At 41.1% G+C, this 17,009-nt stretch overlaps 1 protein-coding gene across 4 annotated transcripts in view; it reads right to left on the minus strand.

Moving 5' to 3' along the window:
• ptbp3 (polypyrimidine tract binding protein 3) overlaps positions 1-17,009 on the minus strand; it is a 108,726-nt gene that overhangs the window by 38,748 nt on the left and 52,969 nt on the right. For all 4 annotated transcript variants that reach the window (XM_070888229.1, XM_070888222.1, XM_070888219.1 and 1 more), the window contains 3 exons: positions 13,257-13,332; positions 6,652-6,821; positions 26-172 (listed from right to left, as the gene is read on the minus strand). In XM_070888229.1, the coding sequence (XP_070744330.1) occupies positions 26-172; positions 6,652-6,821; positions 13,257-13,281 (342 nt within the window). In that variant the 5' untranslated portion in view covers positions 13,282-13,332. The remainder of the gene's footprint in view (positions 1-25; positions 173-6,651; positions 6,822-13,256; positions 13,333-17,009) is intronic.

Consider the following 17,009-nt stretch of genomic DNA (forward strand, 5'->3'; position numbering starts at 1 on the left):
ACACACAATGCCAAGATACACTTACAGCTTGGTTGGGCAAGTTGTCGGTCTTGAGTTCCCGGTGGTTAGAATACTGAATGTAGATGGGCTGATTGCGGAGGTGTGGAGTGACTGTGGTGTAATAGTTCACCATAGTAACAGCTGCTTCTTCTGAAGCCATTTCAAGGAAAGCCTGCAGCAGGAGGAGCAAGGAAAAGCACTCAATGAGAAAATTATTAACCCACAAAACAACAGTTTGTCTTTTTTTTTTTTAAATGCTTGAAGTATTTTGGAGCATCAAACTTGAGAATTCTGATCAACAACTCTGCCGATTACTTTGAAATGTTATTTTCAAGATTGTGTTGACCCCTCATCTAAAATGAGCTAATCCAGGAGATGATGTCACATTCAAGTTCAGCAGATAATGAGGGGGACATGGTTATGATTCAATTTGAGACGTTACAGAAACGGTCTGTTGAGAACCAGGAGCCGCAGCAAATTGTACAGCAAAACGAAAAACACATTTTGTATGAACAGTTCTCAAGAAGCATAAACAAGCTGCTCTCTGATGTCCACATTGTCCATGAATCACAGCCATCTTTTGAAAGTACAGCATCTCAAAAAGACTCCACTTGCTGACAACAGGCCTCATGATAAGTAGGGTTTAAAATGCTACATTCAGCAGTGCTAGCGTGTAATTGCATGACAAGGGCACATGGAATATCAAAAGAAAATTCATCTTTTTACAATCTATTGGGCGAGTGGGGGGAGGAAAGTGACCCCAAAAAAGCAGTGCATTTGGAAGCATTTTACCACTATGACCTTGTTTCACCTTAGGCTTCTTTTCACACAAAATAAGACCTGGCGTGCTGAAGCCACTGGCCAATTAATGGACAAGGAATAGACCAAGTTTTAGCAGAACGTAAACACATGGTATATGATAATCGTTACACAGGGTTTTAAGAGCTGCATATCTATGCAAGACAAGGTGTGAAAATGATGCTCAAGTTGTACAGAGCCTTGGTCAGATGCTATTGGGAGTACTGTACTGCATTCAATTTTGGGCACTGGACCTCAGGAAGGATATCAAAGGATATGGATCAAAGATTTGAAGTAAACATCAGCCACGATCAGACTGAATGGCTCAAGGAGCTAAATAGCCTCCTCCTGTCCTCCAGTTATGTAAAAGTTCTAGGTGCAAATGTTAGTGCGGTATGTATTCCAATTTCTATATTAATTCACAAAATTATTATGGCAACACTGGGGCAAAAATGATCACAACAGCAGTGCATATCCCATGGTGTTGTTCATGGTGAATCAAAGGATACTGGAGCTCTTAAACTGTAACTTCCTTATCCTCCCAGGAGGTCTCGTTTCAATCTGCTGTATGAGGCCATGGGTTGTCAAACCTAGCCAACAGGAGTGACAGAATGGGGCTGCCATGATTAGGAGGAAGCTGCATCTTTCAATCAGCAACTGACATGTGGAGACAGCATAGCAAGAGAATGATGGGCAGTAAGATGATGTGTGGAGTCACAATAAGATCAAAACTGAAGTCTTGGGCAAATAGTGCAAGATATAGGACAGGACAAAACAGCAGCCTTCACCCTCTGAAGGTAAATGTTTTTAAGTGGTTTTCAAATTGAGTGTGTGAATGAACAAGTAAACATTGGTTTCTTTTGAGAAGTGTTCATTTTTGTTAAATAAATTTCGTAACATTAGAAATTCCGACGTCCCAGGCCCATACGAAGTTTCTACAGATCCGGGAAGGCATTTGAAAAGCCGGTTTTCAGCACGCAATGGCACATGCGCTGAAAACTGGCTTTTCCGATCTGTCACGCTTGGCAGATCGTAGACATCTCGGGAGCAATGACAGTTGTATGGGCAAGATTGCGGGATTTACGCATATCTTGCCCGACAAATGCCCTCAAAAATCTTGCGCCTGCTGACTTTTACAGGCATAACAGTTTAAAAACCTATAAAAACATTAAAATAAAATTTTCAAAACATTTATGTTAAAACCCTGCCCATTCAGGTAATGTTATTTTGAACCCTAACCATAACTTACTTTAAAAAAAAATTGGCAATTTTTTTTTCTTTTAAAAAAACATGTATAACAACTTTAATTTCTATTAGTGTATTGTGTGAGGTGTTTTAAATGTTTTATGTAGTTTGTGCATTTTAGGGTTTCTCTCATTTATACGAATAGGAGATACGTAACTTACAAATCTCTATGAATGAGAAAATACTTACCTGTGAATGGTTGTCCAAGCACGTGTCTCCTGCGCACGTCCCTACGAGCACGCGCTGCGACGCGCAGGGAGAGGAGGCCTGTGGATCGGGATTTCGAGCGGGTGCAGCAGCGTCAGGTAAGTGCGCATTTTATGTCTATTATTTAGTGCTTTGCCTGCGGGATGTCAGAGAGGAATTTCTGCCCCAATATCTTATCGTGGGAGGGTGAGAAAGCAATGTGGGTACTGAAAATACCGGAAAGAACCTAGGAAGAGAGATTGTGAAATAAGCATTGACGCGTTTATTGACTGAATCAGAGCCAAAGCAGGTTTTTTTTCCTCCAAGTGCTACAAACGCTAAAATAATTTAAATTTTTAAAAATTTACTAGCTGTCCCGTGCCACTGCTCACAGCAGAAAGCGGCTACGCTGGTTTAAAACAACAGGGGTGTTATGCCATGTAACATCATGGCTAAGAATCTTGCGTGCCTGGGATTTTTTACTGGTGCTTTGGTGATTAAAATCTGCAACAATGTGCATTATTCTATGCAAACTGTAAATGAGTGCAGTGACCTTCATTTTATGAGATCTCTCTAATTTCTTCCTCACTTAAAACATTGAGCATACACAGCAAGATGGTATGCAAGGTGCACGGGTTGCAGCTACATATTTAGCAGTGTTGGGTTTTAGTTGCACTTTGGCAGCATGACAGGGATGGGCCTGGGCTTTGGCAGCAGGAGGCTATTAGCATTGTGGGGGGCGGGAATACCCGAGGCTTGGCAGAACTTCGAGGAAAATGTTTCATTGGTGGATTCTCAGCATCCAGAAGGGAGAGGAAGGGCAAATGCCACACTTTTCCTGTCGGATGGACACTGTGCCTTGCAAACCCAGGAGGTTTATTTCAGCATTCAGCGAGTCATGGGAAGTGCAATAGCACCACCTGGTGCCTGCATGTCTGCAACTGCAGTGCTAAAAATACCAAAGAGTTTTTCCATGATAGCATGTTGGTACAGATCTTCTCATTGTAAATGGGACGAAGAGTCATCAAACTGAAACATTAATGGTTTCTCTCTCCACAGCTGCTGCCCAACTGGAATATTTCCAGCATTTTCTGCTTTTATTTCCCATTGTAAATGTTGACATACAACGCATGACTCACAAATAATGACAATGTATGATTGTGAACTGGAAATTCACACCATGAGACTTAATAAAAATAGTTTATCTCCTATTGAAATTGGCAGAGTCAAGACCAAGTGTAATCTTGTGAAGCAGGGTTAAAGGACATGATAATTGAACCAGAGCGCAGACATAATTCAGCTCCCATTTTGAAGTCCTGTACTCTGTCTTTAGTGTAATATCACGTTTTTTTTTTTAATTGCAGTTAAGTGGGAAAGGTTACAGAAATTAGTAAGCCAAGTTGGTTGGAGCACAGTCCAAATGGGAGATGCAAAACAAATCTGCTACAGCACCACCACTGGTGGAAGGGTGTAATTATACCATGACAACTTTGCAGAGGCAATTTTCATTATAAATGTTGATTATAAATGCTGATTATAAATGCTGATTATAAATGCGGAGAGTCAATGCCCACACTTGCATTTGCAGACCGAAGTCAACAAAACTCACTCTCGCAGGTATTCAGTACACGAGATGAGATTTGTTTTACTGCTGCAGTTTATGATGATCTGGAATGCACTACCTGAAAGGGGGTGCAAGCAGATTCATTGGCAACTTTCAAAAGGGAATTGGATAAATACTTAAAAAAAGGAAACATTTACAGGGGTATGGGGAAAGAGCAGGGATGTGGGACTAATTGGATAGCTCTTTCAAAGAGGCAGCACAGGCACGATGGGCCAAATGGCCTCTGTGCTGTAGCATTTTATAGGATTTTACAATAGAAGAAAAGTTGACAAAAATGTGCGACAACAGGAAGTTTTGCAGACAATAAGTACAGATAATAACTAATGAATTTCTGGTCACATTGCTTATATGAAGTTGGATGTACTGTTTTAGAAGGATAGAAATGTTCTGCCATGTTGCAATATTCTACTGCTAATTTGGAACTTGATCTAAGGCTAAACCCTCAGGCAGACTTTGTTGTTTGATGAGAACTTTGCAGACTCATCCCAAGCATTGTTGGCTCAACTCCAATTTCACACTCATGCATCTCAGCAGTTTTGTAAATATTCTGCCTGGGTCACAGTACACTCTGGATACTGTAGTACATCAGGAGCAGGGCAAAAATTCTAGTTCTTCCCACAGGGTTGTGATACGACAGGCATTATTACCCTGCTAAAATGCATTTCCACAAGAGTGAAAAGGAAAAACATCACAATTCATTAACAGCTGTAACTTCCAACACCCAAGTCCACATGAGATTTCAAACAAACCAGAGGCTCCAGAAGGGAAGGCAAACAATTTTGCAGACATTTCTAACAATCAATCGCTTTTATGGGTGTTTAGCAATCCGCCCGCTAAAGGAATGGGCTATTTTTGTGTCCACTATTGTAAGAATCGCGACAGATTTAACACTTAAATATACAGATTTACAAATTTTGTTAATTTTAGTGGCAAAAGTATTGCTTGAAAATCATTTTTCTGTGCTTTGTTCACCATGTACATTTTGACCAGTATCAGTGACCATATCAGGCTTCAATCTAGTGAGCGACAAACACGAGATATGCAACCTGCTGCAGGCCTGGTCAACAACTCAATTGCAGTGGGTGATTACTATCGAATCAGAATGGTTAACGGCACGGAAGGCGGCCATTTGGCCCGTTGAGTCTGTGCCAAAACAAGGTCAATATCCAGTATTGGGAAAGGAGGCTATTAAAATGGCAGTCTTTTTTCTTCTGTGCTAGCTTATGTTTAAAGCACAAGATTGACAAGCAAACCACCTTCATCTCAAATAATCTGCATTATATGCAAAGTTTTCCACCAGTAAAAGCAACCAACTGCATTTCTGTAAGGCTCAATACATCTTTCATTCAGGGAGTGGGTAGAGTTACAACTGAAGGCCAAAATTTGTATGCGCACATGCTGTTGGGAGGCGTGTGTAGAACAAGTTAACCAGAAACAGGAATACAAAGTAGAACATGGGAATCCAACTGCAAGCTCATGAGCCTTACCTAAACAAGGCAAATTAGTGTTGTTTTTGGTTGCTTCCAACCCTCCCCTTTCCCTTCTCATACTATGCACCATCCTTGGTTAAGGAGCCAGGCAGGCCACTTTCTCCGTGAAAACGACCAAGGCTACTCTTCATGGGCTATCAGGAGATAGGTGAAAGCAACCTTGGGGAAAAGACCCAGGCCACTTCCAATCTCTGCAGGAAAGAGCCTTGCCGCTGCTGGAGTGTATCCCCACCCCACAGCAGCATGGGCAAGATGGTTAACTTTCAAAATAGAAGGCCCTGCAGTCACAAATCCAGATTCTACCATCCTGTAATACAATGCTCCACTACACATTAAGACAATACCACATAGTTTATTGCTGATTTCATTAGAGATCAGTTCGTCAAGGCGCAGTGGAACGGACATGCACCCTTCGATATTTATTCTTGCACTAATTTAGAAGAAAAAAATCTGTTGTCTGATTTTCTTCCTTTCACAGACGCAAGATTCCTGGGATGAGAGGGTTGTCCTAGGAGGAGAGATTGAGTAGAGTGTAGAAGAATGAGAGGTGATCTCATTGAAACGTATTATATTCTGAGGGGGATTGGCAAGGTAGATGCTGAGAAGCTATTTCCCCTGGCTGGTAAATCTAAAACTAGGAGCCAGTCTCGGGATAAGGGGTCAGCCACTTAAGACAGAGATGGAAAAATGTCTTCACTCAGCGGATTATGAATCTGTGGAATTCTCTACCCCAAAGGGCTGTGGATACTGAATTCTTGAGTATATTCAAGGTTTAGATAGATAGATTTTTGGGCTCCAAGGGAATCAAGGGATATGGAGATCGGGCAGGAAAGAGGAGTCGGGGTAGAAGATCAGCCATGATCTTATTGAACGGCGGAGCAGGCTCAAGGGGCTGCATGGCCTACTCCTGTTTCTAAGTGTTATGTTATAACAGGTATACAAGTATTTTTTTTTTCATTAATACTTTACAGATAATTCAAATATTACATACTTATTCAAACAAAACAACACTCCTAGCCCATGACCAGCACACACCAAGCACTTAATGGCCATTTTAAGCTAATCTCAAAAGACAAATTTGAAAAACTGTACTATGAATTAAATGATGTTTAATTGTTTGGTATGTTTCTCCAATTCCGAGAGATTTGCAAACAAATGATTAAGCACCCGATTAAAAATTGTGAAACTTGCAAAAAAGGACATTTATCACTCAGACATTTCAGTGAAGTACAGTGCCAAAATCTTGCAGTCCTATCGACATGACATTGTATTTCAGTCGAGAAAAAATGTGCACAAAAATCTACATACCTGATTTTTCCCTTTTAACATCAATAGGTTAGTGACTTTGCCGAACGGTAAACCTAGTGAAAGGACCTCTGCTTCTGAAACCTCATTTGGAATCTTACGAATATGAAGAACACGAGAGGGAGAGCTGGGAGATCCGTCTCCTTTAAATTTTTTGGTGTCGTTTCCATTAGCTTTAAAAAAAAGAGAGGGGAAAGTACCATTACTCAGTTGGGTTATTATCTCTTAATAGCACTGCACTGAATTCCCCCATATACAGGAAGGCCACAACAGATTCAAAGAGCTATGAAATTGTGCAAATATGCACAACCATGACAGGAAGTGAAAATACAGAGTCTATCACAGCTTCAATTCCAAATCTGAGCTAAATTAGCTGACCTCAACAGTGGGAAGCTCACTTCTTGATCAAAACCTCTGGACTGGGGCAAGAATTAATGTTACTGATTATCCAATACCACTCCGATAGCAACATGTGGATATCAGTTGAGAACAAGATTAAGAGTACAGCTCAATCCGGTTCACTCTCACTGCTGATATACATTTCCATCAACAATACAATGATCAGGAGCAGAAAGCCTGGCCAGTCTTGCCTTCCCTGGCAAGCTGGGACATTGAATAAATTTCAGACAGAAATAGACAGTTTCTTAAACAATAAGGGGATAAAGGGTTATGGGGAGCGGGTGGGAAAGGGAGCGGAGTCCATGATCCAATCAGCCATGATCTTATTGAATGGCAGAGCAGATTCGAGTGGCCTTATGGCCTACTCCTGTTCCTCGTACTTATGTTCCTTTGGGGCCTCACTAAATGACAATTGTAGTTCTCCCCCACATAATATTCTCGAACTAAAAAATTGTTCGATAAGAGCAACAAAAAAAAGTTTTAAATCCTGAAGCCTTCAGTAACAAGGATTACTTACTTGGTTACTTATGTTACCAAGTAAGTATCATGTTTTGCTGCAACACCTTGTGTATACTATAAGTGGATGGGAAAGATTCAAAATGTTCACTGTCCAATATACCACTTTTACATTGAATCATGGGGTGCGTTTATGACTGCTGTCCGTATCAATGTAAACTCAGGCTTTCTGGTCCTGATCATTGTATTGTTGATGGAAATGTGTATGTGCATGCACTTAAATGTTAGCAGTGCCAGCGTTTGATCAGTCAGATTTTCACTGAATGGAAGTAGGTGAAGAGAATATTGTACAAATGCAAATAGTCCAAAAAGATTACTTTTGACAGGTCTTCTGCTAGCTATTTTTTTTATACAGCTGAAGTGCACGGTTCCCAGTAAAAGACCATTAATAGCACAAAGTGCACTTGACTGTGCCATGGGTGTCAGGTTGAAGCCAAATGCACTGCTGATCCAAAGCCTATATGGTAGCCAGTGCTTTTGTGAGCATTTTACCCATATGCCATAAGAAACAGCTATCTATCCTGATCCATTATATTAAAAAAATTACATTTCAAAATCTATTTCAGTACTCCATATCAAGATTAAGTATCAGTTAAGACAAAACACTATGAAGAATTTGCACTGAACAGGAACATGGTCTCAATCAGACAATCTAATGGATTTTAACTGGACTGAAGTTACAATATTTAAAACATCTTGCTATTAAAGCACAACACACACTAGAGTGCTACTTTCCCAGAAGGCTCTTTCTTCAAAAAGTGATACCAAGTTGAATCTTCCCAGATTATAAAATTAAACGGTACAGGAGTAATTTTAACCTTATCCACCACATGGGAAACTGACACAATCCAAATGTCCTCCCTTTTTACACCTCTCCCAAAAATCGGGTCGTTACAATTACCCCCACGGTTGAATTTTCAACAAAAGTGCGGTGTAGAAATCAAAAATTTATACCGCTGACAAAGCATCAAGAAAAGCAATCTGCAAACACCAAAATATCTTTGAAAATTTGTTTTTTTTTTAAAGTTGCATATCTATTAATTTGGCAGGTCAACTGACAGTTTTATTAACATTTCCTTTTACAAATGAATTTGGGATCTTGAATCTCTGGAATGCTAGGAAACATAACCGATCTTGCCTGACCAATCTCTTCCCCAAGCGAAGTGGATTATGGAAAACTATAGAATTCCAAAAGACTTGTGACAAGGTTACTCATAATAAAAGACTATAGCTTAAACACAAAGTTGAGGAGATTCAGAAAACATTTTGGAAATTGATGAGAAATTGGCTAACTGGTAAATACATACCATTTGTTAAAGGGGTTCTCCCAGAATGGGGGTGGGGAGTTACAAAATGGGGTGCCCCAGGGCTGAGTGTTGGGACCACAACTGTTTTGAATTTAGATCAAGGACTTAAGATTCCGAAACTAAACATAAATGTGTCAAATTTGCACATGACACAATTAGGATGGGCAGCGGAACTGGAAGCGGCAGCTTAAAAATTATATCAAAATATATGGACAGAAAATGGCAAATGAAATTCAATACACACAAGTGTTAAGTACCAAAATTCAGAGGGAAAATGAGTGACTCAAGTACCCCACGAATATTGAAGTAGCCATGGATAAAATTGAGATCCAGGCATCCGAGACTCTGCACTCAACATGGCCAACCAATGCAAAGAAACATTCATAGCCAATAGAATGTTGAATTGCATTTGACAAAGCTGCAATATATTCTAGGTCAGGATCTCAAACTGTGCAGTTCTCTGGTCCGAGCACAATTTGAAGACTTTGCCCAGTTCTGGTTGCCAAGAATCAATGGAGACATTCAAGCACGGTGTAGAAAACAGCCAGGAGGCTGATCCCCCAGGGATACCGCCCTGAGATGTGGAGAACATTCAGACCTTTCGGCCTGGATTGGAGACGTCCGAAAGGGGATCTTAAAAATGTATGCAAGATAGTAATAAATAGCAGGAGGGGAAAAAAGTGATTTGGGAAAATTACCTTAAATCAAAGAGAAAAAAAACAAGGCCATAGGTGCAAACTAGTGAAAGGTAAATGTAGGACTGATATTAGGAAGCTCTTCACACAAAGTCGGAACACAGAGAATGGGGATCCAGATAGAGTAGTGAGACAAAACCCCTGGAATCATTTAACAATTGGAGGCAGCAATTAGGTAACTATACAGCTTTTCTGGATGGGTTAAATAATAGCCTGAATGGCTTTCATTATACATAATTATCTGATCAGCTTGCTACAGCAGTTTATTTATTTTTTGAAATAATTCAGAGTGTTATACTATGAAGGAATTCAGGTCAGGTGAAAATATATATATATTTTTTTTTAAATGTTGTTTAAATGAAGGCAACGCAACACTTCTTGTAGGTGCAAGGAAGAGAAACATTGAGCCTGAAATTCCGGTGTCCTGGGTCCATTTGAAGTTTCTACGGACCCGGGAAGGCATCGGAAAAGCTGGTTCTCAGCACACAATGCACATGCGCTGAAAACCAGCTTTTCTGATCTGTCAAGTTTTTGGCTGGACAGATCTCACGCATATTGGGAGCGAGGACACATGCTTGCAGGGCAAAATTTGCGATATTTACGCATATATTGCCCAGCAAATGTCTTCAAAAATCTTGCGCCTGAAAAAGCAGGCGTAGAGCCGACTTTTTCCAGGTGCAAATGTTTAAAAACATACATAAACATTAAAATTAAAATAAACACATAAGAAAACATTTTATTGTTAAAAACCCTCCTCACGACGCTAAGTTTATTTCAAGGCATAATTAAAAAAAACTTTTAAAAAGCCGGGAAATTTTTTTTTTTTTAATAAGAACTTTAATTTAAATGAATCTTAAATATGTAGTGTACTTTTCTATTTTTTTTTTAAATTAGTGTTGTGTGTAAGGGGGGGGGGTTCTCAATCATAATGGGAACTCCAACTTAAGAGTTCCCATTATGAATGAAAAAATACTGTACCTGGATTGGCTGCCCAGAGGCCATGTGACTCCAGCTGTAGCATACGGACGTCCCAACGTGCACGCGCTCCAATACGCAGTGAGTGAAGGCCTCAGGATGAGAAGTTCGAGCGGGCGCAGCACATTCAGGTAAGTGCGCATTTTTTCTCCCATTTTTCAGTAGTTTGCCCAAGGGAAGACCTCGATCGGAATTTCTGGGCTAATGATTCTGAACGTGCCAGCTTATAAAGTGCAGTCAGATGAGGGCACCAGTGACTGACAGCAAGATGTTTTAATTATCAGTGACATAATGCTTCTCAATGTACAAGTAAATATGAATGACTCAAAAATGTGTCTTTAAAAAGGTAAGCAATGCCCAATAAGAATGTTTTAACTTGGAACACTTAATTATATTTAACCTACCTTTTTTTTTTGTATAGAGGTTGACAAGTTGGTGCTCAAAGATGCAGGAGATAAAACAAATCCTCTTGGCCCACGCCACCAATCAGAATGAAGAGTTTTCGGACCAAGATCCTCTACCCCGAATGGGAGCATACTGTGCAGTTCACAAGTAGTCATAGTTGACCTGGTGCACCTCGAATCGTATTGGTTTTTAGAGCAGCACAATAATAAATCTGTTTGTACCACGAGCACACTGCTATACAGGGCAGTGATGCAAGTAGTTAGTAACATGCTGGTATGGTTATTCAGCAGAACCAATATTAAAATGCCAGCCACACTAGGAAGTATGCGGCCATCTCTCTCTTGCTTTTTAAAAAATAATTATGCGGGGGGGGGGGGGGGGGGGCAGAGAGAGAAAAAGTGAACGGTTTATGAGAATGGAAATGTTAACAAGGAGGCATCTGTATTTTCAGTTCCTCACTTAAAAATCTATGACAATCTCAACCCAGCCTTGCTGGTGCCCACCCCCACCTCCTTTTCTTGAGCCATCCTCACTGGTGCCCACCCACCTCCTCTTTACTGGCCCATCACAGACCACCTTCGGCTTTCTTGTTTTGAGAATGGCCTACATGTTTTTACCCACTCCACGATCTAGAAAACAAACTTTGTCGAGGTTCTACTGTATTTCATTGTTTCGCCCATGGAGTTAAAAAAAAATACCAAATACATCTGTTTCTTTCTAAAGCATCTCATGTTCAAGCTTTCTGTATCTTCTACCATTGTAATTTGCATAGACCTTTATGGAGTGTATTGGCTACTGCCTTCCGTGAATGCTGACAAAAACTGAACAACCCTGTAACTCCCGTGCTTAAAATTAAACAGATACATGGGAATGATTACAAAGTTGTAATCTCATTCGGGTCCAAATGTTTGTGCTTTTGGAGCATCACTCTCTTGTTTAAACATCAAACGTAAATGCCTTGTTAAAATGGTCCCATCACAAATGCCAAGTACCTTATCATTCTTCAGTGGCCATTTGCTGCCAGCTTAACTACAATATTAGCATTTTTTATTGAACCACCAATTTATAGGCAGTTTTGTGCTGTCGGTTCAAGACCAGTGGGAATCGTAATAACGGCCAAACTCGTTTCATTTAAGTTTTTTCTTCTTCCCACCTTCACGGAAGTTGGTGATTCATGCTGTGGTACAGTTCCACAGGCACTGAGCCTTTCGAGTCTAATGCCAAGTGCCATATTTCATGTACAAGCCTGGACAATGGGTATTGATTAGCTTATTCAACTTTATGGGACATCAGAGCAGAGCCGAATCCGATTCTCACTCGACATCCACATCGGTGGGTTTCATAATGAGCCATGGTAAAGCAGTAAGAAGTTAGAGCATTGCCCAATTGTCCTCTCTTCTGGCCCAAAAACTTAAAATGTTCTCATGGGGCCTCCAAACTATTACATTTCTACCCATTTGATCAGCTTTCTGATTTTTTTTCTATTAGCAAATGATTTCTGCTGTTATTAGACACCTTGCTGCAATGATCACACTCCAGGGGGTCCTCAATACAAAAGTCTGAAAGTTATAGGACACAAAAGCATCCCAGCGCAGACCAGGGGTGAAGCCCAAGACCTTGCAATCTGTAGGTCACAGTGGGTGCTCCAATTTTTTATTGAGCCATCAGAAGAGTTACCATGCACAATTTTATAATGGAGCTGAACTCAAAGCCAAGGTCAATTCCCAAAGATGAAGGAACAGTGTTCCTACTCACTGCATTTTGCAATGTCCTAATACTCATGAATACAGCACCAGTTTATCTCTGAAGGTTATGAAGAATGAAATAGTGAAGGGCAGATTATGGAGAATATGCTTGATATTGTTTTATCGAAGAATGCAGGCTCTAAACAATGTGTTGGAAACCATGGTACATCAGACCATTATATTTAGTTTTCTGTAGGATAAAATCTATAATAATTACAACATATTTGTGAAACCTTGCAGCCAATTAATTTCCACAACGACACAGTACATCTGTTGTGCCACCATGAAGTCAGGACCTTGCATCATTTCATACAAACAGGAATGTTTTTATTTACTCAATAAGCATTTCAAAGCAATGTGTTCAGTTACTATGCTCATTCAGAATGTGCTGTACTATGATTTATAACATAAATTTTATTGAACATGTTCCATAGAACATGTTGCATCAAATATTAACTATAAAAGGCATTGAAAAATTTGTCAGTAAGCAATGAACCAAGTTCCATTTAGTTTCATGTATTCAAAGTGCTATTAATATCAGATTTGATTGACTAGATAGGCAATACCTGTAGCCGAAGTAGAATTGCTCATGATAGATGGGCCGTTAACAATACCAGCAGAAAGAAGCTCGTCAGATCCCCGCTGAAAAACAAAAAAAATCAAATACTTCAGTAATGGCCATCATGCAACTCATTTGTGCAATGTTCATTGCAGTGTTAAATAACATGCGATGTGGGGAACAAGGTTTGGGTAAACAATCTGGCTCATTGCCAGTTCACACAATGCTTGGAATAAACTAAATTTTACAAAAATGGTAATTTTAGATATAAACACACTGTTAATCACTATCACCAATGGGCCAAGTTTATCCATAAACACCTTGCTTATAATGCAATACGACCTTGCAGAGTACACTTAAAACTGTCCAAGTACAGCATCAGTATGCCCAGTAAAAATATGCGCTGAAAACTGGGTTTTCTTTAACAAAGTTGACACTACAGCTTTCTAAAGATGTACACCCAACACAGGGTAGGCAGCATACATTCAACCTGATGGCTCAAATCTTTCCAAAACTGTTATTTCCTCACACCGAATAGACATTCAAAGTGACGCTTGGATAAATAGCCTGCTTGTGGGGGATGGGGAGGAGAGGAGAAAAAAAGAGAGAGAAAAAAAAGGGAAAAAAGGGGAGAAAAAAGAAAAAAAGAAAAAAAAGAGAAAGAGGCGCACACAGGTTGGGGGACCTTTTTTTAAAAAATTAACTTGCCCTCCTCTTCCTTGCATTCCTTGGCCTCACATGTTTTTCCTACTTGAAAAGGGAAAGCTGGAGACCTATTACAATACTTGGCTTATTCTACTCTACAATCAGCTACTAATGGTAGGGCCATTAGTGTTTCCCCCTCAGATTTCATTCCCTCCAAATGGGGTAGGCATCTGGCTTCTAATTGATGTCTCCTCACAGCAGGAAGGTTGAAATTAGGAACGCAAATGTGTGCAAAATCGAGAGCATAAACTCTTGCGCAGCAGTCACGTATTGAAAGGAATTAGTCCGAGCTCTCGAGGGCTTCTTGGACAAGGACACAAGTAGCTGCTACATTCAGCTATACCGACCAGAAGGTTCTGGGTTTGAGAACTGGTCAGTGCTGAGTTCGCTGATCAAAGCTAGAACAGCAAACCTTACACCTCGTCTGTGTCTCAAAGGGGCAGGAGGGACGAACGAGGGAGTCCATTCTCCCCATCATTATATGATATATGTTGGAAAGTACGTGTGGATATTGGGTGAGCAAGACCAAGATTGGCCATGGTGACTTTACAGGATCGAAATAAACTACCAACATTCAGCAGTGAACAACCACTTGCCTGAGGTACTGGAGAGCCATCAGCTCTGGTGGAATTGCATCCAAGCAATAGGAGAAAAATATCAAGTATCCTGTCCGCAAAGCCTCTTACAGAACCAAACTTTCTTACACTAGTGGGATACTACGATAACTTTAGTTTAATCTATCACCTTACTTTGCTGTTCTGTGGTGTTCCACTTTACTAGCTTAAATTTTCCAGTTGCTAAATCAGAGAATGCAGGTCATGGCATCTTTCTTTTGCAAATCTAACCATCGAAATAACTCAGCAATTGTAAGATCCCTTCAGTTCTTCCTTTTAACATTTTGTTTAGATGGCATAGTGGGAAGGGGGGAGAAAACAGATGCACATTGTGGGAACATCTGACATAAATTACTGTCAATTGAAATCCCTCCATCTTGACTCCTGCAGGCCAATTTAACTAATGCCCATGACTTTCAACCATTTTTACCTGTATTGAAGGGTTCTGGATGCTGAGACTTCACTGGGTCTTAAGAATAAAGGGTGGGGCAGCATTATGGTGCTGAGCATCAACATACCAATGTGTAGGAGGGATAGATGCACGTTCGCAGTCCTGCTGCATCCCATTCTGGATATGATCCACATTGATCAGGAAGAGATTGAGCAGATGCTGGAAGTGTTTTTTTAAAAATCTAGTCACATTCTCAATCTGTGACCTCTGTCCAGTGAACCTTGGTGCAAAATGTGGAGGTGTTGGAACTGGGTGATCAAAGAATCAGTCCTAGTTATAAGGCCCTTTGTAGTGGAATAGCTCGACCAACACTCTGGGCCCAAGTTTCCACACGCGCCTAGAACGGCGCAGTCCCGACCTAGACGCTCGTTTTTCGCGCCACAAAGTGCACCTAAAAAAATCCTCGGTATTCTCCACCTACTTGCAGATCCTCTGGCCCTGGGCGCAGCAAGCACGAGTTGTGGGGGGGTTGGGGGGGGGGGGGGCGGAGCCAGGTCCCTGCGCTGAAAACAGTGCCGGGAGCTCTGCACATGCGCGCTACAGTGGGCACGCAAGTGCAGTAAGCTCCAGGCGCCGAACTGTGTGGGAGGGGCCCGAAGCACGCAGCCCCTAGCCCTGGCTGAATGGCCTCACTGGGGCTGCGTGAATAAGGCTCCTCCCACGGCCAGCTCCTGCTTCCCCCACCGCCTCCACCTCCGGACCTGACCCGACGTCTCTCTGTCGGTCTCTGTCTCATGTTTTCACTGTGGAAACTTTCAAATCAGGCGTCAGTGGCTGGACACGCTCCCTTTTGAAGAAAAAATTCTGTTCCAAAGTAGAACTGTTCTACCTGACAAAAATGTGGAGAATTGTGATTTCTAAGATAGTCCGTTCTCCACCAGTTGCTCCTAAAAATCAGGTGCAAATCATGTGGAAACTTGGGCCCATTGTCTCTGCTTAAAGCATGAAATCTGGTCTTTTGTCAGAGCTAAAGAATATTGATGGCACTCAATGGAAGTGGAATTAAGATGCTGCGGAAAAAGAAGTTGAAGATGTGGATCATTTAAGGTTAATTAACTTGGGCTGCAATGTAGAATTGGAATTAAAGAGGACAAATCCAAATTTTCAAGTAAAGAGATCACGAAACTTCCAGTCCTTACCAGTGCAATGGGCATATGCAATATATGAGTATTAATTCCTTTAAAAAGGTGTTGCATAAACAGATCAAATGCAGTGTACTTTCCAGTCTGTTAACCTAATGAATCTGGCTGCGCTGGTTGCAAGGACACTAGACAAAACTGATTTTGGTATTCTCAGCACATAGGGGAAGGAAAAAAACCTCATAGCACAAAAAATTCCCACAACTTGGCTCAAATTGGTAATGCTAACCTCAAAGACCTCAAGTGTGACTGCTGCAAGAAACACGAAGAAATTCATACTGATTCAGTAAAGGATTCCTTTCTGCTGTTGGGCAAAGCAAGGGGAACCTGAAGCTGTATTTGACAATACTACTCGTGACCTGAAGTGTCAAAAATGGAATGAGTATCCAAAGTGAGACAATGACATTTCCCAGCCGAACATCCCTCACCTCAAGAGCTAGACTACAATTGCTGAAGGGTCAAAGGGAAGTTTAACGAGAGCGAGGTCACGACAGATTAAACAATTTGGCCGAGTCTACAATATCTAATTGTACGCAGTCTTGAAGACCGTTTACTGTTCCACATTTTAGATTAAATAATGCATTATAAACTAGTCGCAACTGTCAGGCAAAAAGGGGGAAATCATCATCATCACAGGCAGTCCCTCGGGATTGAGGAAGACTTGCTTCCACTCTTAGCATGAGTTGTTAGGTGGCTGTACAGTCCAATACAAGAACCACAGTCTCTGTCACAGGTGGGACAGATAGTCGTTGAGGGAGAGAGGGGGCAGGGAGCCTGGTTGCCGCACGCTGCCTACACTTGATTTCTGCATGCTCTCGATGACAATACTCGAGGAGCTCAGCGCCCTCCTG

This window comes from Pristiophorus japonicus, chromosome 1, assembly GCF_044704955.1.
Source record: "Pristiophorus japonicus isolate sPriJap1 chromosome 1, sPriJap1.hap1, whole genome shotgun sequence".
NCBI lineage: Eukaryota > Metazoa > Chordata > Chondrichthyes > Pristiophoridae > Pristiophorus > Pristiophorus japonicus.